At 48.5% G+C, this 22,417-nt stretch overlaps 1 protein-coding gene across 2 annotated transcripts in view; it reads left to right on the forward strand.

The window, feature by feature from the left end:
• Positions 1-15,092, forward strand: part of LOC138580659 (ankyrin repeat domain-containing protein SOWAHA-like) — a 228,044-nt gene extending 212,952 nt beyond the window's left edge. The window contains exons 6-7 of one of the 2 annotated variants that reach the window (XM_069651375.1): positions 14,351-14,428; positions 14,934-15,092. In XM_069651375.1, the coding sequence (XP_069507476.1) occupies positions 14,351-14,428; positions 14,934-15,077 (222 nt within the window). In that variant the 3' untranslated portion in view covers positions 15,078-15,092. The remainder of the gene's footprint in view (positions 1-14,350; positions 14,429-14,933) is intronic. The other variant, XM_069651376.1, reaches the window with a different exon arrangement.
• Positions 15,093-22,417: the final 7,325 nt, after the last annotated feature.

Raw genomic sequence — 22,417 nt, forward strand, 5'->3', positions numbered from 1 at the left:
CTAACACACCCCTCCACATATGTTTGTGGTAAAATTAGTTGAAAAAAATAAATGATTTCTCCCTCGATGGAAATACCTGCAGTGGAATCTACCTATCGCGTGACTAAGAACTGGGAAAGCTATCTAGGCTACAGGAGCCTGAGAAATCTGCATGTACAAATACCCTAAGAAAGGGCGATCAAGTAAGAAAGAAGGAAACTTTGAATCATGGCTGAACAAGTAACAGAAGGTACAGAACTTTGATAAAATAGGGTGAACAGTCGCCCTGTTTGAAACAACTTGGATGCAAGTAAATAACATATACAAGGATCTGAAAACCGTGTGGAGAGCCCAACACCTTGAAGGAGGGAGTGTTTTGTTTTGTTGTTTACCTGGAGGATTAGAGCTGTTACAACAAGAGACAGTTTTCTTTGATCGGAGAAGAAAGTGAAACCCCAACTTCATATAAAGTCTTGGAAGAATATCCTGTGGTCGTGTTTAGAAGAAACCTTTGAAAACCCAAGCACACCAAATAGAAATTGGGCCAAGCGGACAAGGATATTGAACAAAGCCTTCCATTTCCCTTTTTTGGTTAGCTGTTTTTCCTAAAGAGGTAGGGCCAGTTAGTCTGCTGGGATTCGGACTGGAGAAATTTTGATTTGGACTTGACCCACTTTAGCTTTTTTTTTAATGTCTGGATCGTCCCACATAGCAGTAGGGCCAGTTAGGTATTTTGACTCCCTTTATTTCAATCATAGTTCTTGAAAAGGATTTCCTCCATGTCCATCTTTTGGTTCGCCACAGTGCACATTCTTCTCAGTTCCTGTGTTCTGTGTATGTGCTTATTTCTGCAGTGCTGGACATTTGCGTAGAATGTGTGTGCCTAACTTTGTATCTGTAGTAATGCTGCCATACTTTCCTTTTTGGACTGTGGCGATACAGTATGTTTTAGGTACTTGGTTCTGAATGCCTCCTCGTGTCTTGAGTTGTCGACTTTGGCAGTGAGGTCATGCCTTGGATTTTGGATCGGAGAAACATGGCCGAAATTGTCAGAAGCAGCCAGTTCTGAATGTTGAGTACTGGTGCGGCTTGACGATTCACGTACCACGTGTACTACGCTTCACATTGCAGGGTTCTTTCCTTGGACCTCCCCTCAGTGTTGTGCTGCGCTTTGTCGCGTTGCCGTGCGGCTGTGGTGGCGGCTGGAACGCAAGGACCCCAAAGGACCTGGAGCAACTCTGAGACGGTGAGCAGAGGTGATAAAACAGCATGGGGTTCGCTGATCCTGTACCAGATGTTCTGCTGTGGTCCCCGGTGGGTTCTGTGGAGCGAGAGCCATCCTGACCGGTATCCTGTATTGCCGGTGTTGATCCTGGCCTTGGTCCCGGCCACTGCTTGAGCCTGTTTGATGGCAGGCTTGGCTGCACATGTATTGGCCAAGTAACGATTGCTGCTCCCTATTCCACCTTACCCTCTCATTGCTGTTTCCTCATCCCATGACCTTGTTCTGACTGCAGACCCGTGGGCCCTGTTACCTGCAGCGACTGCAACCACACCCTGCAAATTAGAACGGGTCCCAGGAGTAAGCCGTAGTCGTGTGGTGTTACTAGGGAATGCAGGATCAGTTTTTTTGTGTGGGAATGTGGTGGGTAAGGGTAGATTGAGCCTTGGTGCCCCCTATCTATATTTGGTGCACTGTGTGCTCCAGTTTTGTGGTGGGTGCCTGGCTTGCGTAGACTCTGGCAATTTCCCTATCTGAAACTTATGGTAGCTGGTAATTAACACAGTGAGCATAAGGGTTTTTGTCTAAACCTCAATCTTCAATTTCGCTAAAATGAAGAAAATGAGGGCACCTAAATATGCCATGCATAGTGCCATGGCAGAGGCAAAAAAACTGCCTTAGTTCGATGCCTCGGCCCTCTCCAAAAAATACTACTTCGGCATCCAGGAAAGAAACATTAGTTAATAATGCAGCCGAACCTGCGCAAACCATTTTGCTAATTAAGATTGTCATGGCTAGTAACACAGATGACTACAAATTGACTACTGATGGCAGTACTGCTGACTGCAATAGAAATGGAACAGCAGTTGGCTTGGAATAATGTTTAAGCCCATTGTCTGACAGGGGAGGGTAACCCTTGAAAACATGGTAGGTTCCCCAATCATTGACAATAACCACTCCTTACTGAAACTCTGCATAGAATTAAAGGAACCAGCTGGCAAGACTGGGCAAATCATGACTTCCGAACCAGAATATAATAATGTGATTGGCACGCAACTTTTAACCACGCCAGATTTGGAATGTTTATCAAGTACATCATGTTCCTTCTCATGCTTTAGTGATTGTGATGTGGCCTATTCGACTCATACTCACTCGTCTAGTATTCCTAGGGATGTCACTTGCCCGTGGCACAAAGTATAAAAACTGGTTGAGATGGCAGATATGACAAGCACAATGTAAATTGGAAGTTTGTTCGGCCTCCTAAAAACCAATGACAACAAGACATTTTGCGTGTACTACAGACCGCACTTAACTGATGCAAGCACTCTGGAATTAAGTGTGTCTGAAGAAGCATCGCAGGAACATCTTTCCTCTCTATGTTGGGATGACTCTGCATCATCTTAATCTATCCTTCGATGACTCTGTAAGAAGGGCTATCCCTAATTGGGACGCAGACAATTTTGTAAATTGAAGCCCTCCAGGGCCCAAATCCAGCCAGATACTATCGCAAACGTGGTCTTAAAGGCTAACCCTGAATTTTGGGCACGCCAGCTCTGTAATCTATTCCATCGAATTATGGCAAGTAGTCCGATACCTAATAGTTGGAGGGAATCCATCCTGATTCCAGTTTATAAGAAAGATGGCAGGGAAGATGCCTCCAATTATAGACTACTTGCGTTGCTTGGTTTTAGCTCTTAATTATTTGCATCTGTTGTTGAAGCAACTGTCACAATGGACTGAGGAGAAATATCTTCTTAGTAAGTTTCAAAAAGATTTTAGAAAGGGTCACTGCACAATCAACAATCTATATGCATTACATTTTTTGTCTAATGAAATCTATAGACGACTGAATGGGGATATGTTTCATAGACTTCTCTAAAGCGGTTGATTCGGTCTCATGACCTTCATTATGGCACAAACCTGGGGCTTGAACTCTACCCTTTTGTATTTTATCCAGTCCCTAACAGTGACACTAAAGTGACCGCTAGATGAATCAAGAGGGAGCCCTTTCAAAGCAGGTTAGCGCAAATCGGGGATTGAAGCAGTGTTGCGTTTTGGAACCCCTGCTGTTCCATCTCTATATATCAGATATGGATAGTGCTATTGGCCAGGTGTGCAATTTCCCCCAATCATATTGGCAAAGAATCCTTTATGCAGGCGTCACTGTTCTAATCGATTGCACCCCTATTAGTCTGCAGCAGTCTATAACTGCTCTCTTCTTCTATGCACAATCAGCTGTCTATTATTAATGAAACCAAAAGAAAAATCCTGATATTGGGCAGCAAATTAATTGCACAATACAAATTTGTCTGGAAATTAAATCCGCATCCTCTGGAGGGCGTAGATGACCTATATTTAGGCTTTCTCATAAAATCCCATCCAGCAGAGCCTTTCTATGAAGACCACATTTCCTCCAAAATTTGGAGGAAGTGGGTAGTTATTAAAAGGTTTATCACACTAAAAGGAGACAATAATTTAGAGGGGATATTGTCTATATACTGTACAAGCATTGTGCCCGGATTATTGTATGGCCTGGACCTTGAACACGCTGAAGGTTAAAATCTTGCCCATTATTTTAGGTGTGCTGCAATCGATCCCTGTTGAGGCAGCAAGAAGGGATCTGGGTGTTATTTCAACTAGATCCTGCTTGTTAATCTGGCAGTGCAAGTTATATAGCCAGCTCTCTGCTTGCTTGCCTTGAGATTGCACTTTAATCGGACTTCTAGCCACACGGATGGGTACCCCTAGTTTGAACGGATTTCTTGATGGATTAATGGAAACTGCTCTGTCTCATTTCTACATTGCGATAGTGTTGAGGCCACAAAAATTGCAGGGGAAGGAATGCTATGGTGAGTTTATTCTCCAGAGCCACCAACTTGGAACCACTTGTTCCTATCTCGCTACATTTTGTGATGTGAAGCTAAGAAGGTCCATAATCTTGTTACAACTTAACATCCTCCCTATTTGGGAGAATACTGGCTATGGGTTCGAAATTGAGGGGAGCTGGGAGCTGTTTAGCTACTGCTTCTAGCATAGTAGAGCCTGGTTAGCTTGAAACCAACGGTTATTAGGAGATACTTTTGTCTCCTAGGGCTAACTGGTGCCTCCTAAACATGTAAATGTGACATTAACTTTTGAGAATGTTAATAAAGAAGAATTAGAACACATCTAATATACATTTTAAACACAATGGTTCATCCAAAGTGGACAAAACGTTAAGAGCATATCTGGTAGCTCCTGGTTCCCCTGTGGTAGCTCCTGCCAAGAGGGTGATGCCTGACACCCAGGAGCTGGTTTTAGCTCCTCATCGAATCTCAATTTCGAACCCTGCCGGCAGTTGGCGGAATATACCGCTAATGAGAGTTTGTAGGCTTTGTAACACCTCCAGGGAAACTTCTCGCCCTATTTTTAACAGCAGGTCCTGCTTGTTGCATAATACTGCATTTGTCATATCAGATCAATTATGGAGTTCCATCTATTCTGCCAAATCACTGCTTATTACTGCTGCTGCATTTTACATATGGCGTGAATTTTTGGGTTTACCTTCAAAGTATTAATCAGACCTTTTTAAATTATTAGATTTTGTTATTTAACTGTGTAGAATAACTATGATGTTGTTAACTGCTTCTTTTTTTATATGTGTATGTGCCTAAGGTTATGATTAGCCAAGTGCACTTAAAAAAAGAAAAATTAGACAAGGTGGGGGGTCACCTTTTTTTCTTTTCTTTTTTTGAATGCATTTTTATTTAATGTAGAATCAAGAAACAAAGGGAAAGAGGGGTGGGGCAATCAACAAACATAATCACAGGGACAATCACAGTGCCTGCATAGTGCATTTAACGACTTCACAGTTTCTGCAGTATGCAGATCTCGGTGATATTACATCATGCAGTAGATAGAATAGTAAGGCACCTTACGTCAATTGATAGTCCAGACTACCTAGGCGTCTCTCCCTCTTGCCTAGGTCTTAGTGCTTTGTGAGCCATCTGAGGCTTGCCCGCTTATGCACCACCCCCAGGAACCGGTCTGCATATTCATGGAAGGGGGACCAAGTACTGTGGAATTTTCCCAGGCTCCCCATGCGCAATGAAGTGATCATTCCCCCCCCCCCCCCCACCGCTATGTCCCAGCATTTTACCCCCATATAATGATCGCCAGTCCCTCCCGGTTCTTACTGAGGTGTGCTGTTATAAATGTTGCCGCCGTGAGGAGGTGCATAATGAATTCCGCCATGGGGCCCATCAGGGGGATACCTTCCATCTCCTGTATCGCCCCTCAGCACCACCACCCGTATCCCAGGGGATCATCAGCCCTGTTATATGTTTAATTTGTGCCAGAACCTCCTTCTAGAATCAGGCCTGTAGGACCACAGGGGGTGGTAAAGTGAGCCTGTTGTTGTGCACCCCCTCCAGCCTAGGGGAGATGGCGAGGGGTTGGTTTTAGGCAAGACTTCTATACCACCTGTAGCACACCTTTGCTGCCCCCTCCCTGTTTGTGATGCACCTGGAGCTTCTTAATGTGCGGGCCCAGACCTGATTCCACACCTCAGCCCGCAACTCTCTCCCCATGTCCCTTTCCCACCTGGACATGTAGCTCTTCTTCTTGGAGGGGTCTGATCTGTCCAGCAGTTTGTAGAGGGTACACATCTTGCCCCTGGGTGTTGTGGCGGTCAAGGTTGGCTCTAGTGCGTTCAGCTCCTTGCCCTTGAATGTTTTCGTCTTTTGGTGCGACATCCAATGCTGAAGCCGAGTATATCTAAATCTCTCTTCCTTAGGGGTTTGGAATTTGGACTTGCACTCCTCAAAGGACAAGGGAACTCCTCCACTAAAGAAATCTTTCAGCTGGGATGAGCCCCTCTCTTGCCATCTGCAGTACCCTGCCAAGTTACAACCAGGTGTGAACTTAGGGTTGTTCCAAACTGGGGTTTGTGGTCCCAATATGGTGTTGACGTCCCATCGGCAAACTGCCCTCCAGCAATGAATGGAGTTCTTTGTAGAAGCCGGTGGGCCTACTTCAGGGGCCTGCTGAGTCTGCTTCAGCTGGGGTAGGGCATTAAGGGGGGCTGAGGCCCAAAAATCTCCTATGTGCCTCCATTGGGGTGGATAGTCTGTCTCTTGCCACGCGGAGGAGAAGGATAGTTGCGCCGCCAGGCTGTACCTGGAGACATCTGGGGCTCTCAAGACAGCCACTGGGGACATCCCTGAGCATCACACTCCTGGCTACCCGCAGCTTTTTCCTGCACCAAACAAACTTCATCCCTTTCTGCAATCTCCCCCAGGCCCTTTTTGTAGATCGCAATGGACAGATCAAGGCAGTGGTAGAGGAGCCATGGGACTAGATACATTTCAAGTGCAGTGATGCGAATGTGAGTTTCTTCATATAGGCGCCCCTTTACCAATATGTATCTGCCCATTGGGTCCTGTTCCACTGTGACTTGCTGAATAGCTACACCCCTCCTTTCTTTCCCCCCGATGTGGCGAAGTACGATTTCAGAACCGTCCAAACTTAATGCGCCGTTCGTCTGCTGCTAGATTAGTCTCCAGCAGACAGAATGCCGGCTGATATATCTTTGAGCCTATGGCAAGTTGATTTCTGCTTTTCAGGGGAGTAAAGGCCCTGTACATTGCACATAACCATGCATAGTTCTTTTACGCTGCTGTCAGCAATGGTGTGTTACCAGCACAGTGCATGTGGCTCTTGGCACATGTTCTAAGCTGCGGTCGAGTCCTGCTGCCCGAGCCCCGACCTGTGCCATGATGAAGTGCTGCACCAGTGGTGAGGTGAGCAAGACCTCCCCTCCCTCCCCCATCCCACTCCAACCTGGGAACAACATAAGAGCAAAGCCGCTAATCCATGGGGCAACTAGCCCCAACCCAACAGTCAGCCCCGAAGAACAATTCAACACTTTAACAGTGACTCAACTGCCACCCCAAACCCCTTATTTCGTAAGCCGCTCAAAGGACCCCAGGCATTCTCCAGAGTAACAGAGTCTCTGCCGAATTCGAGGTGTCAGGAGAGCGCACTGAGGGAGCACACACCATCCGGCTCCTAGGGTGGCCCGTGGACACGAGCCGGGAACAGAAACAAACGAAGCGAAAGGGGGGGCCGGCCCTCTGCAGAACCGTGGGACCAGCGCCCCCACAACAAAACAAGAAACGAACACGGGTAGCAAACCATAAAACCCCGCAATAAGTGGACACCCAGCCTTACGGATGAACCGCTCCATGAAGTTTGGGACAAGCAATTGCTCACATGACAAGTAATGCACCGCTGGCCACGGGCACACAGGGGCTGGTTCACACTGTGGCCCATCTGCACCAGGCAACCTGACAGACACACGTGCTGAACGGGACCATACATGTAGCTGCAACCTGGGCACTGACGGATTCCCAGTGGGGGCATAGCCTGGGTCACCTGCGGAATGACCACCAGAACGGACAGGCCAGGAGCCCAAAGATGCTGAAACCCACCCCTGAAGACAAGTGTGGAGAAGGCTCCGCCGAGCCATTACGCAGCCCACACGTCGCACTACACCAGGACACCTCCCGCTGGAACACCACCGGTGAAGACACGAGCCATGGCACAGAAGGGTGGCGTAGGGGGCGCAGAACAGGTTAAGGCGGCCCACATTGGATGCCACAAAGAAATGGGACTGACCCAGACAGTACTTAGTTGAATGAGCCCAAGAGAGACCACCATCCTGAGAGTGAACAATAGAGCCACCCACACACACAAGCTGAGCCCCCGACAGCGGCAACAAAGTACACCATCTGAAACAGGGTGCCCGCTCACCTGGCACAGCACCAGACATGGCAACCAAGCCCAATAAGACGAAAGGGAAACAACCTACGATGGAGGACTACACCAAGACCCTGCATCCAACAGAAGACGCCAGAAGCAAGGACAGAAGTGCCCAGCTGGACGTATCCCCAGCGCAGGGGGACCGGCAAATCCTGGAAGCCATTGCAGACCTGAAGCGGTGTGGGAAACGAAAATGGAAGTCGCCATGATCACACTGAAGGTGGCGCTGGAATCCAAAATAGACGCAGTACAAATAGATCTACACCTCCTGAGACAAGATGTAAGGGCAAAAGCGGATCGCACGGGAGAACTGGAAAAACAAGTGGGGGCCAACACAGCAGCTTGCGCCTCGCACGCCTCAGAGATCCACACGCTGCGTCAACAGGTGGGCAACATGGAGAGTAGAGCCGAAGAAGCCGAGGGACGGGCGCGAAGGAACAATATACGCATTGTTGGGGCTTCCCGAGGGAGAAGGGGATCGAACCCCACAGAGTACGTGGAATCCATGTTGCTGCAAGAGATAGAAGGGGAACACTTACCCAGGTATTTGCAGTGGAAAGGGCGCACGTTTGAAGTGATGGTGGTTAGGGAACGAGCAAGCACCTGCGTGCCTCTGCGCGTAACCTATGTTAAGTATTCTCGGGCTAATGATTATGAGGGAGGGAGGGACGGGAGGAGGAACCGGAAGGGCGATGGGTGACCTCAGAATAATAACCTGGAACGTCAGGGGGCTCAACACCTACCTGAAGAGAAATAAAGTGATGATGTACTTGAGGAGGCAAAAAATAGATACAGGCCTGTTGCAAGAAACCCACCTCACTAAGGAGAAACAGGAGGTGATTTAAAAAAAAGTGGAAAGGAATTACCAAAGGTGCAACATATTCAGCATATGCTAGGGGGGTGATCATTTGGGTGGCACCACAGGTGCCTTTTCAGATATTACAGACCATGGTGGAACCAGATGGGAGGATGGTAGCGCTCCGGGGGCTCTTGGAGAATAGGGAACTAAGCATAAACACGTATGCCCCCAACCAAGATACAATGACTTGCTGTTAAACGTTATATAGAAAGGTCAACGCCCTCACTGGCGGGGCGATCATATGGGGGGGGACTTCAATTGTACGCTAGACCCTAAACTAGACAGATCGTATACGAAATTAGATAAACCCACCCCCGCAGCAAGAGCATTACGGGCCCTGCTGAGAGACTTTGGGCTCGAGGATATCTGGAGACGGCAACACCCGACAGCAAGACACTACTCGCACTACGTGGCCCCGCATAATTTGTACTCCAGGCTGGATTACTTGTTCACCACCCTCGGCATAGCGGGGGAAGTAGTGGGCTCAGAATACAAAGCCAGGATACTATCGGACCATTCCCCTTTGGTCCTGGAGTGGCGGCACCAGCCCCCAAGAGCCAGAATTCCAACATGGAGACTTGGAGCTGAGGCATTGAGAGACACCACATTCCGAGGGGACATACGGGAAGAGATAATAAGTTATTTTGAGCACAACACGGGAAGCGTGGAATCGGAGGGGACCCTTTGAGGCCTTCAAGGTGGTAATAAGGGGAGCAGCCATATCCAAATCTAAAGGGCTTCAGGGGGATACAGAGCAGGAGCTGTGGGATATAGAAAAGAGGCTGGAAACAATAATGGAAAAAGAGGGGACCTCGCAGGAACAAGTGGAAGGTGCGAGCCAGTTGCTATTGGCTGGCGGGGAGCTATGGGAGAGGCTTAGCAACCTGAACTATAAGAAATATATCGAACGACAACACGCTGGAGGGGACAAACCAGGGAGGCTGGTAGCATGGCTTTATGAAATCGAGGCACGAAGGCCCGCAATTAGAGAGATAGTGGGAGAGGCGGGAAAAGTCTAGAATACTCAGGAAACGGTGAACAAGAGCTTCCTCAGATATTACAAACACGTCTACGCAGACATGGGGGAGAACATGGAGAGGGAGACGCAGGAGATCCTGGAAGACATAGGATTGCTCAAATTAAGCGCAGAGGATGGAGAGAACCTAGAAGCCCCAGTTACACTGGAGGAACTAGAAGCGGTGGTGATGCATCTACCCACGTGCAAAGCCCCAGGCACGGATGGGCTCCCCAGCAAATTTTTATAAAACATACAGACAAGAGGTCCTTCCCCCCCCCCCCCACTACTGGCAATGTTGAATGAGGCATACGAGAAGGGAAGATTGCTGGAATCGCTGTGAGAGGCGGTAATCATTCCCCCCCTCAAACCAGACAAGCCCAGCGTAGATTGTGGGTCGTATACACCATTGTCTATGCTGAACCAAGACAGCAAAATCCTCATGGCAGTACTCGCGAATAGACTTAAACCGGTGATAAACTAATACACCCCGATCAAACTGGGTATGTCCCGGCCAGGGGCATATCTAATAACCGTAGGAGGCCCCACCACATCATAGAGCGAACAGAGGGCGACCCAAATGAAATAGCGGTAGTTTCGCTAGATGCAGTCAAGGCCTTTGACTCGGTACGGTGGCCATGGCTGATGGCGGCTTTAAAGGAATACGGGATGGGACCTGGGTACCTAAGATGGGTGAAAATGCTGTATAGCTCCCCTACAGCCAGAGTAAAAACGGAAGCGATCATCTCGGAGAGGTGGCAACTAAGTAGGGGCACGAGGCAAGGTTGTCCATGGTCTCCGGTGCTGTACATCCCTGCACTCGAGCCACTAGCAATCTATCTAAGACAGCAATACAGTAGGTCGGGGTGCACACCAAAGGGGGACCGCACTTGATATCAATGTATGCAGACGATATGCTCCTGTACCTGCGTTACCCGGAGGAAAACTTGCAATACATCCTAGAAGGGATGTAGCGCTACACGGCTCTGTCCGGGATAACGGTCAACCCCAAGAAATCGAGCATGTTCCCCCTGGGTAGATACAAAGGCATACCACAGCTAAACCTACCCACCCTGCAGATAGCTTGGCAGACCAAAACGTTTAGATACCTGGGGATCAACATCTACCATACCGTGGCAGCGGAGTATAAGCATAATACAGAGAAAGCAGTGGAGGGGGTCAAGAATAGCATAGAGTTCTGGGCAAAGCTCCCCCTGGCCATGGTAGGAAGGGCGGCCCTGTTGAAAATGGTGGTCCTGCCTAGGCTATTGCATTTCTTCACAAATATCCCATACATGGTGCCTAGGCGCTTCTTCACTAAACTACACAGCCTGTGCAGAGGTTTCCTATGGCATAACACAAGAAACAGATAAACTTACCGAATTTTGAGATTTACCACCTAGCGGCGCAATTACAATATGTAGCCAGGTAGCTAGCGTAGGACGAGACAGCAAAATCCAGGCTGCTGATGGAGAGTGCCCCATACATCCTGCGAGAACTAATATGGCTACCCAAGTCGGAGATGCAGAATAGGTCGAGATTGTTAACATTGGGCTGGGAGGTTATGATAGGCTTGACCCTGTGCTCCCCGCAAGCACCACTCGTGGCGCTATGTGGAGCAGATGACCAACTAAGAAAAGCGATCCGGAAATATTGGGAGCCAGTGGGCCTGGCTACCCTAGGGGATATTTGGCAAGAGGGGGAGGCTATCGATTTCCAAACAATGACGGACGGAACCGGGGTACAGGAGGGACAGCATATCACATACAGAAAAATAGTCAAAAGGGTGAAAGAAAAGTGGTCCGAAATAGCGCCAGCGGAGCAACCGGATACTGCCATTGAAACGATGTATGACATCTCGGAGGGAGGGCATGAAATATCCTGGATATACGAATTAACAATGTCAAGGGTGGGAAAAGACCCGCTCAAGTTGCGGCGGGACTGGGAGGGGGAGGCGGGAGAGGCCATGCAAGATGGGCAATGCGAGAGGGCCCAAAGATGCCACAAAAAGGTGTCCAGAAATGCCAGGTTACAACAAATCCAACTGTTACCCACAGAGCATATATGACCCCCCAATTGATAGGAAAATTTGGAAACGCAGAGGCACAAAAATGCCCCAAGTGTCGAGAGGGGGGAGCAGGGTTGTTTCACATGTTCTGGGCATGCCCGGAGGTTGGGAAGTTCTGGGGGGGAAATTAAACACAAGCTATCTGAAAAGGGAATTAAATTAGATGTGGAATCCATATGGGCGTGCATGCTGGGGGGGATTCACCAGGCCGCTGAACTTGAGACACATATATAAAGTCAGTCTTGGCATACATACCTGGGAAAGAGGAGAATCGCCATGATCTGGAAGGTCGCTCATAGACCCAGACTAGAAATGTGGTGGAGGGACCTCCTAAAATGGGCAGACGCTGAGACAGTAGCATGGTATGAGGCGGCATACAGAGGGGAGGGTAAGGAAGTGGGACCACTGATGGAATGGAGACAAATGATAGCCTCGTTGCATGGGTACACCCAAAGTGACCCCATTGATGACGACCCGGCCGAGAACCAGAAAGAGAACTAATGCTGAGCAACGGGAGCCAGAGGTATAGGAGGGAGTGCTCGAGTTTAAGGGGAAGGGTGGGGGGAAGGCATTAAGTAGAAAATATGTAACGTATGCTATAACACTTGTAACTTAAAATGTCGGGAGTGTGAGTTATGTTTTGTTTGTTGAATCAATAAAATCATTTAAAAAAAGAGTCTGGGCCAAATTTGCATCAGTTGGCATTCCCAATCCTTAACCCATTCCTCGCTCCCTGCCCCTGGCACTGTCCAATCATCTCTAAGCAGTCAAGTCAAGTGTCCAAGTTGTGGGCTCTGGCCGTGAGCTTGCATTGCTGTCTCTCGGCTTGCCTGGCTCGCTCACATGTTAGCTTTTAGGCTTTGCTGGTGAGATTCAATCTTGGGATTTGGACTCTGGTGATGCATTGAGATCTTGGTGTTGATACTCTACAAGAGTTCTGATGCTGCATCCTCGTAAATGAGGTTCTGGGCTTTCGTGCAATCTTGCATTATGGATTCTGGCTGCCATTGTTATATTCTCACCTCTTTTCTGGCACTCATCTGGGCTCTGCTCTGTTTTTGGCTTGCGGGTACAGTCTTGTCTTGGGTCACAGGCACTGTTTGCATATCCATATTTAGTTTTTCTTGTCTAACAAAAGAATCTGAGGGTTGTCTTGATAAACTAAGAAGATTCTGATTTTTCTTATGTCATAAGGGTTTTATTACAGGCTCTCCGAAAAGCCTAAGGATTTTTCTAAATATTTTCAGACTATTTAGAATCTATGCAAACAAAGGGGGGTCTGGGAATCTCTCTACCAGCACGAACACAGCCCAATGACCTGTTCTTGGGTGAATAACCCCTGGGAGAGACTCTACCAAGTCTTTAGCTCACTGTCCTTTTCACAGAGAAGAAATTTCCCCGCATATCAGCCTTTGTCCTGCCCAGGGGCAGTCCAGCGCCGAAATGCTAGGCAATTCTCCTCTGAACAAGAGTACCATCAGTAACCCCATACACGTGTTTCAGCCTTGTTGGGCATCATCAGTGAGGTGAAACTGTTGCCTCTCTAAGAACAGTGAGCAAGGGGTCCACGTCTGGATTGCCCTGTTAACTTAGGGTGAAACCCAAAGTTAATGTATGCAAACAAAGGGGGGTCTGGGAATCTCTCTAACAGCACGAACACAGCCCAATGACCTGTTCTTGGGTGAATAACCCCTGGGAGAGACTCTACCAAGTCTTTAGCTCACTGTCCTTTTCACAGAGAAGAAATTTCCCCGCATATCAGCCTTTGTCCTGCCCAGGGGCAGTCCAGCGCCGAAATGCTAGGCAAGTCTCCTCTGAACAAGAGTACCAGCCTTGTTGGGCATCATCAGTGCTGGTAGAGAGATTCCCAGACCCCCCTTTGTTTTGCATGAATTAACTTTGGGTTTCACCCTAAGTTAACAGGGCGATCCAGACGTGGACCCCTTGCTCACTGGTCTTAGAGAGGCAACAGTTTCACCTCACTGATGATGCCCAACAAGGCTGAAACACGTGTATGGGGTTACTGATGGTACTCTTGTTCAAAGGAGAATTGCCTAGCATTTCGGCGCTGGACTGCCCCTGGGCAGGACAAAGGCTGATATGCGGGGAAATTTCTTCTCTGTGAAAGGGACAGTGAGCTAAAGACTTGGTAGAGTCTCTCCCAGGGGTTATTCACCCAAGAACAGGTCATTGGGCTGTGTTCGTGCTGGTAGAGAGATTCCCAGACCCCCCTTTGTTTTATTTAGAATCTAACCACAAGGTGCAATTACGAAAGCCGGCAAACTGGATAAAAAGTAGCTTCTTGGTCCATGTGCAAGTAATTTCCTGGGGGAAAACGACAGCAGCTGAAAGTGAGGAGGATCGAATTGTGTGACTCTGAATAAGTTGTCCTATAACTTTTAACAGATTTCTCCTTTCACAAAGGATTCAGACCAGGATGTTTTTGAAGATGGAGGTAGCAGCATGGGATCCGCATCTGTGGCAGTGAGTATTATACCAAATACCTGTGATGAGTCTGATAGTTACTCCTCCCTGTCTCGATGTTATGCTGGCTTGTGTTTTATTGTATTTTTTAGTATCACTTGGGATCCTGTGCCCACATTCAAGTGATAATACCCACTTGTATTGAGGGCTATTTCCAGTGAGGCCACTTTGCCCAAACTGAGTGGGGGGGGGGGAGCTGGGGTTTCATTTTGGCAGGGCATGGAGTAAGGGGGCGGGAGACGGTTTGTGGGATGGGAATGAGCGGGGCACAGTGAGAGATTAGGGATGTGCCCGCGCACAAGAGAAGTGCGATGGTGGATGGGCTGAGGGTCCCCTGGCTGGGATGTCCCCTGCACAAGAAAGTGTGTCCCTGGGTACACGAAATGAGGTACCCCGCAGCACCAAAAGCCAGGCATAGGTAACTGGACTTGGCAAAAGTGGCCTGCAGGGAATTCACATAGATCCCATTAATTTCACTTGCTAACACTTAATTTCATTTTTTCAGCTGGACCCCGTGGAAAAAGAATGGTTACAGGGAGCCGCTAGTGGAAACTCCCCAGCTCTGAGTGAACTTCTCAAGCAAGAGCCTGCCTTAGCATGGAAAAAGGCAAGTTGTGCCTGTGTTTTGTTTGACTGTGGGCATCCATAGCAAAGTTATTGGGCGCGTTGTTGATTGCCCAAATATGAAGGGCTGGAAAGGATGTGTAGAGTTCAAAACAGTTAATTAGTTTGCCACCGTTTTTAAAATGTGTGTTATGAATTTGGTTTCACATCCTGTCTAGCTTTCAGATTTAGTTTGACAAGTTTGTTTTCTCCGAGCCTCTTCCCATTCTCTTTATGAAAAACATTTAGGGACTTTGACTTCTCATTGCAGCATGTAGCCTCTCTTCATGTTCTCAGTGGGTACTGGGATCTCTTTGTCAAAGGTCTTTAACATCTTTTTCTTTGGACAAAGCCTCTGTTTTGTGGCCTTTTCCTCGATCCTCTCCTTCCACAATGACGGATGCCTGCAAACCTCTGTTCGCTTGTGTTCAGCTTGTCTCCCAGTCTGATCCTTTGCGTAGCTCTCCAAAACTGGTAGCTCTCCAGGACCTCTGGATGGTTGCAGCATCTGGCGTTCCCCCATCTACTTCTCACTCTGGCATTCTGCTATCCTGCTGTCTGATGCTGCTCTCATTCTTGCTACTGCTTCTTAGCTAAATGTCTTAACTATCGCAGGTCTTCCGCACTGCCTGCGTTCATATATACTGCATTACTTTCCTCGCATCTCTGGTTCTCCAGTGCCTCCAACCCCTCGCTCCTCTCGCCGTTTCATCCATCTTTCTTCTGTGCTGCACATTGCGCCTCATGATCGGGGCAATGAGAAAAGGCTTGCTGCTCCACCATTCTAGATGTCAGGGAGGGCACTTCACCAAAGTGCTCATAGCTCATATTGCTCATTAGTCCCTATCCAGAACTAATCCAGCATCAGGAAGAGGCTGAGCTGTCCGTCAACGCTCGGAGGTGAAGTTGGGCAGCACACTGCATCAATGTGCTGTGGTGCAGGCTGTGTTGGAAGCTCTTCAGGAGTTGATGGTGGTAGCTGCGGATCATGGCTGACCCTCGGGCCTTTGAGGGCTCAGAACGACTGTCTGTGAAAGCCGATCTGACACAGATCCAAGGCTAGCCTAGCTGGGTTGGTGGAGGTTCATGAGAATTAGTGGGGCCATTTTGTAAATGTATGAACATGCAGCAGTGGGTGCCTGGTACATGAATAGAGCGGTACCTGGCTGCTATTAAGTTTAGTAAGAACACTTAAGTGCAGTAATGTTTGTGATGAGTGCTATGTATATGGTCCTAATTTGTTTTCATTCCTCACACCGTCCATATCCTAAATGTTCATCAGCACCACTGAATTTGGAGGACACAACATTTAGCTGAATCTGGACTTCTTTACAGCTCACTAAAAGATAACGTTGAATAGAATTGTTTTTTCTAGATATTCGGGTCCTTTTTGTATCTGGCTTTTTTTCAACACCGCCTCAACACAAAAATGGTTGTTTCTGATGTTTGTTAATCTGCTTAGAATCACATGCTGTGCATAGCCCAACATCCAGTGGTTACTGCAGAGTATTGCATTTTGTTTTTCGTAGTCGAAAAGGGGACATCGACAAGGCGTGTCTGTAACACTATCCCTATAGTGACGTGCAGTGTACCCACAATCCCTCACGCGTCAAGGTCCCTCAGATTGTTTTTTTTCCGCCCAGATATTGGTTGCCTTTACACGGAGCTCCTCGAGAGACATTGCAAATATTCACTCGACCATTTGGTCATTATTTAACTTTACCTTACGTTAGGTTCCTCCTTCGACGAAGCTGTTCTCTGCCGACAAGATCTTTGACGGCTGTGCCTTCGACAGAGGAGATCCTTCGGCGTCGCCGAACACGTGGCCTGGCCTCGCGGGACTCAAACAGTAGGGAGAGTGGGGTCGTGGGACATTTCTTGCTTCTCTTTTAAGAATGCCTTTCTCTTTCCCCACCTTTTCCTTCGGGGTTGTTATCACGTCTGATCGTTTCCTCAGCTATGGAGAGGGACACCATTTAGATTTTGCCCGCGCTGCAAGGGCAAATTCACCTGGAAAGACCAGCACAAATGGTGCAACCGTTGCTTGCCCCTCGACGACAAAGAATATGGTTGTGCGGCCTGTAAGCTTCTTAAGCCTAAGACTTTAAAGGACTGCAGGGTAAAGAGGTGGGCAGCCTACGCCATGTCTAGGTCTGATTCCTCACCCGCCGCTGCCAAACGTGACGAGGAAAGTGATAACCCGACCTCCGCTTCGGAGGTTGTACACCCCTCTAGGGAGCGGTCACGCTCCTCGTCGTCTGTCCCCGGCCCCAACAAGCTTGGCTCACGCCCTGCTTATGGGGATGAACACCCCGGCGACACTGACGCACACAAACACTCACATAAGCACACGACCCACGGCTCTTCCTCATCGAAGACGAAGAAAGCATTAGCGCCAACGGAGACGCAGGTCCTGCCGGCGGCCTCCACAGACCGTAGGGGTCCAAAGCCGCCCCTCGCAACCGCAGACGCGACCAGCGACTGGGCTACCCCCAGATAAGGGCGCTATCACCAAACCGCCAGGCGATGTGCCCCGTCAGCGAGCGCCCATCGGCGTAGAGAACGTGACACCTGTAAAGTCGATGCCAGAAGAACCCTCGACAGACCATTCAGTTGTCGAGAGCTCGGCGCGTATTGTTTCCACCGATAGCCAGAGACGGACGGCGAAAGAGACGCCGAATACTGCTCGCAAGGCCAGGGAAACGCCAAAAGGGACGGAAGGAAGGCAGTATCTGCCTCCTCCGTCGAAAGGGACTCCTAGCCTACTAGAAGGCTTCTCAGAAGGCGATGGGACTTTATCCTCGGCGTTATGGGATAGGTCAAAGCGTTTACAGGCCGAAGGCCTTCCCTTCCCCCCCAGACAGCTCTGGGTTACCACAAAGGACCTTAGAGAGACTCCAGTTTTGTATGGACAAAATGGAGAGTTTTATGTGTACGCAATACCTACCCACACCCAAGAGACCAAGAGAGGGACCTCTGGAGGATCCCAGGGCTAAGTACCCTAGGCTGTTTAACCCCCCCCTCCCCCCCAAGAGGATGTAGAGTTATATGACCTCACTGAAGAGGACTCCCACTTTCATGAAGATGGGGAGTTCTTAACTAACGAACAAGAACAAAACCTAGACCAGGAAGGTTTCGAGGATAACCCAGACATGGGTGGTGGGGGCTTTGAAGAAGACCCAGAAGAAGGTGCTTCACAGCCCTGGCAGTCCCCATCAGCGTCCACAGACTCTGATGCCCTAAACCTGTCCCCCCCCCCCCCCAAAAGACTCACCAATCAGGAATACGTCACCTATAGACGATCAACCTACCTTCAATGCACTACTACGCAAAGCAGCAGCGCATTTCGAAATGGAGACTGGGGAAATGTCTCCTGACATAGACTTTGTGCTCCTGACATAGACTTTGTGTAAAAGATCATGAAGGAGAAACCCCCCGTCAGTCAAACCATTCCCCTCCTTGCCTCAGTAAAGAGACAGATCATTCCTTCACTATCTACAACCGCATTGGTCAGAGGGGGTCAACCCAAGGATAGAAAAATGTAGTCCTTCTCCACCGGACCAGTTATACATCAGGGGCCACTCAGTACCGGACCCCTTGGTAGTAACGATTACAAGAAAGAGGGCAGGGGTCCCGCTAGCAACCAGCGAGGCACCACCAGATAAAGAAGGTAAAAAGCTGTATGCCCTAGGTAAAAGGATTACAGCCTAGGCAGCCTTTTTCACCAGGATTGCCAACAACTACTCCTTACTGGCAAGTTATGCAGATGCCCAATGGAACAAACTACGCAAAGACATCGAGGAGGTACCTGAACCCCTAAGAACTCTGCTTCTGGCCACGGTTATTGAGGGAACCGTAGTCAACCAGAGCATCATTAAGAATACTCTAGATGCTGCAGAAACGGCTGGCCGTTCCCTAGTCCATGGAATTCTCCTCAAACATCATGTCTGGCTACGTAATTCAGGGTTTAAACCCGAAACACAAGCATCTCATTAACAAACCAATAGAGGATGCCAACCTCTTTGGGAAGGCGGTGGATGATGCACTAGAGACTGCAAAAAAGGATTTTGACACCATTAAGACCCTAGATCCGATTTCAAGGCCTCCCAACAAGCAAGGTTATGGAAACGGATGCTTTTTTCGAGGCCAACGCCAGCAATAACATCAACAGCAGCAGCAATACTCTGCAGGCAACTGGTCCTCGAATCAAGGAACCAGTGGACAATACACCCACAGAGGACAACGTTGTGGCAAGGGAAGAGTTCGGGGTCCACCCCTAGAGGTTCCCAAGCCACCAACACCAAATGACTCGAAGATTTGGGTCCCCTCCCATGCATCGCTGGTCGGGGGCCGGTTAACATCCTTTCTTCCAGCATGGGAGGGAATAACATCAGACCGGTGGGTACTCTCAACCATAGCCCGCGGCTACTGTATAGAATTCAACCGCTCCCCGACGTACAGACCCCCAAGGGGACGACGCCTGTCACCAGAGCACCTCGCCATCCTTCTTCAAGAAGTGGACCAGCTACTAGATTCTAGAATCTGGAAAGGGGCCGCTTGGAAAATAAAGATGAGTGCCACTACGAACAGGAAATTTGGAGTGCCTGGAACAGACTACCAGACACTTTTAGCACCCTGACAAATATAGCAACAGCTTTACTCACAATTTTTCCTTCTACGTACTTTTGTGAGACCTTATTCTCAGCATTAAATAATATCAAAACCAACAAAAGAAACAGATTGACAGATGAGGTTAGTAGCGCTTGCTTGGGCCTGAAGTGTACAAAATACCAACCTTCAATTGAAGATTTAACCAATGAAATTCAGCAACAAAAAAGTCACTAATAGGCAGGTTAGTTAAAGAATTCGCCCTCCCCCTCACTTATTTCAGTTCACGGCAGGGCTGAATATTCATAATCTTCACCCTCACGTCACTAGGAATATTCATAGCCGGGGCGGGCTGGAGCAGCATGTTGATGAGGACGTGGAGCTGGAAGCAGCCGACTCCACAGCCCTGGTTCACGGCACCCCAAACAAGTTCAATAATATCAAGGGCAACATACGAAATCGACTGATGAACAAAGAAGTTACTAAGCAGGTATGTTAAATAATTTGTTTTTGGTTTATTAAATACAATTATATATTGCAATTATACATTTTTGTAGTTTAAACTATAAATTGCGCAAAATTATGTTTTTTTGTCGAAGTGACACACCACGCCAAAAAGGTTGCCCATCACTGTACTGGAAAAAGGAGCTATAGAGGTCGTGCCTCTAGCACAGGTAACGGAAGGTATTTATTCAGTGTACTTCCTTGTACCCAAAAAGGACTTAATCATGCGCCCTGTACTAGATCTTCGCCCAGCGAACAAATTTGTAAAACCTCAAAAATTTCGTATGGTGACATTACAGGAAGTAATCCCCCTGTTATCTCAAGGGGATTACATGACAACACTGGACATGAAAGATGCATACTTTCATATTTTAATGTTGCCAGCTCACAGAAAATACCTCAGGTTCATGATAGAGGGCAAACACTACCAGTTCAGAGTGCTACCCTTCGGCATAGCGTCAGCGCCAAGGGTATTCACGAAAGTACTGGCAGGGGCCCACCTGCGCAGGTTGTCCATCCCAGTATACCCTTACCTCGACGATTGGCTCATAACAGTGGATTCTTACGAGACATGCTTCTCAAATACCCAAAAGACTGTAGACCTTTTGTTCCAACTGGGCTTCTCCATCGAGAAGAAGTCCAGCCTAGAGCCCAGCCAGATCAAACAATTCCTAGGTGCTCTAATTCGAACAAAGGACGGCCTCGTCTTCCCCTCCAACGAGAGGGTCCAAAATATGCTGTTTCAGATCCCTCAATATGTGGCCGGTCGAGAGGTGACGGTGCGCAAAGCAATGCGCTTGCTGGGAATGATGGCGTCATGTATATATTTGGTACCTCATGCGCGACTGCGCATGCGCCCAATGCAAGAGTGGCTCAACAGCCTGTGGTGTCAGGCCAGCGGACAATGGGACGATCTAGTGGTGGTCTCGCAGGCCTTGGTTCTCTCGCTACGGTGGTGGTGAAAGGAAAACCTTGTAATAGGGAAACCATTCGCCACCCCCGGAGTGGAGGCCACTCTAACCACAGACACATCCCTCACAGGATGGGGGGGCTCACCTATCCCATCAGACTGCCCACAGAGTTTGGACTCTGAGTGTAGTGTCCAAACACATAACTTGCTGGAACTGTTAGCGGTCTTCAAAGCACTGAAGGCTTTTCAGGCACACCTGCAAGGGAAGACAGTGATGGTCCTCACAGACAGCACCACAGCCATGTACTATCTGAACAAGCAAGGGGGAACTCACTCTCCAGGACTGTCCAAGCTGTCCCAGAACATCCTGGAAGTGGGCTCTCAAACACATGTTCCTGTTGTCACAACATGTACCAGGGGAACTCAATCTGCTAACAGACAAACTCACCAGAGACTTCCCGTTGCCCGCAGAGTACGAATGGCGGTTACAAGAAGACCTTGTCTTCGAAGTCGTCACACAATGGGGATTCCCAGAAATAGAGCTGTTCGCAACTCTGGAGAACTCCCAATGCCAAGATTACGCCTCCAGGTACCCCCAGAACCAGTCCCTGGGGAATGGTCTATCAATACCATGGTCAGGGAAATTTGTTTACGCTTTTCCCCCCCCGACTCCCCTTCTCAACAAGATAGTGCACAAGATGCACCAGGAACCAGTCACCATGATTGTAGTGGCCCCTATGTGGGCCCGGCAACCATGGTTCGCTCACCTGATGGAGATGTCTCTGTCTCCACCGGTGAAACTACCCTGCCCGTACAACATGCTGTCACAGGACAAGGGCAAGACACTACACCCATGCCCACAGACCATGAATTTAGCAGCATGGCTCCGGAGATCATAGAATTTGGTCATTTACAACTCCTGCAGAGATGCATGGACATTCTCAAGGAAGCTAGAAAGCCTAACACTCGTCACTGTTACTCTAGCAAGTGGAAAAGATTTGTCATATGGGGTAGAAATATGAGCATCAACTCGGTTGACTGCTCTCCCACACAAATTGTTCTCTACCTGGCTCACCTACTAGACTCAGGATTAGTGTTTAATTCTATTAAGGTTCATTTAGCTGCACTTTCCGCATATTCCACTTCTCAACTTAGTGTCGTGGTGGAAAGTCCCATTTATTAAAGCCTTCATGGAAGGAGTTAAAAGAATACACCCTCCCATAGCTAACCCAGCTCCCGGATGGGACCTAAATGTGGTACCCTTTGAACCCATGCACAAAGCAATGCTTAAGGACCTCCCCCTTAAAACTGCTTTTCTAATAGCTATCACCTCCATCAGGAGAGTAAGGGAACTACAAGCGCTA

The sequence above is a fragment of the Ambystoma mexicanum genome, chromosome 3p, assembly GCF_040938575.1.
Source record: "Ambystoma mexicanum isolate Mex_15411 chromosome 3p, UKY_AmexF1_1, whole genome shotgun sequence".
Classification (NCBI taxonomy): Eukaryota; Metazoa; Chordata; class Amphibia; order Caudata; family Ambystomatidae; genus Ambystoma; species Ambystoma mexicanum.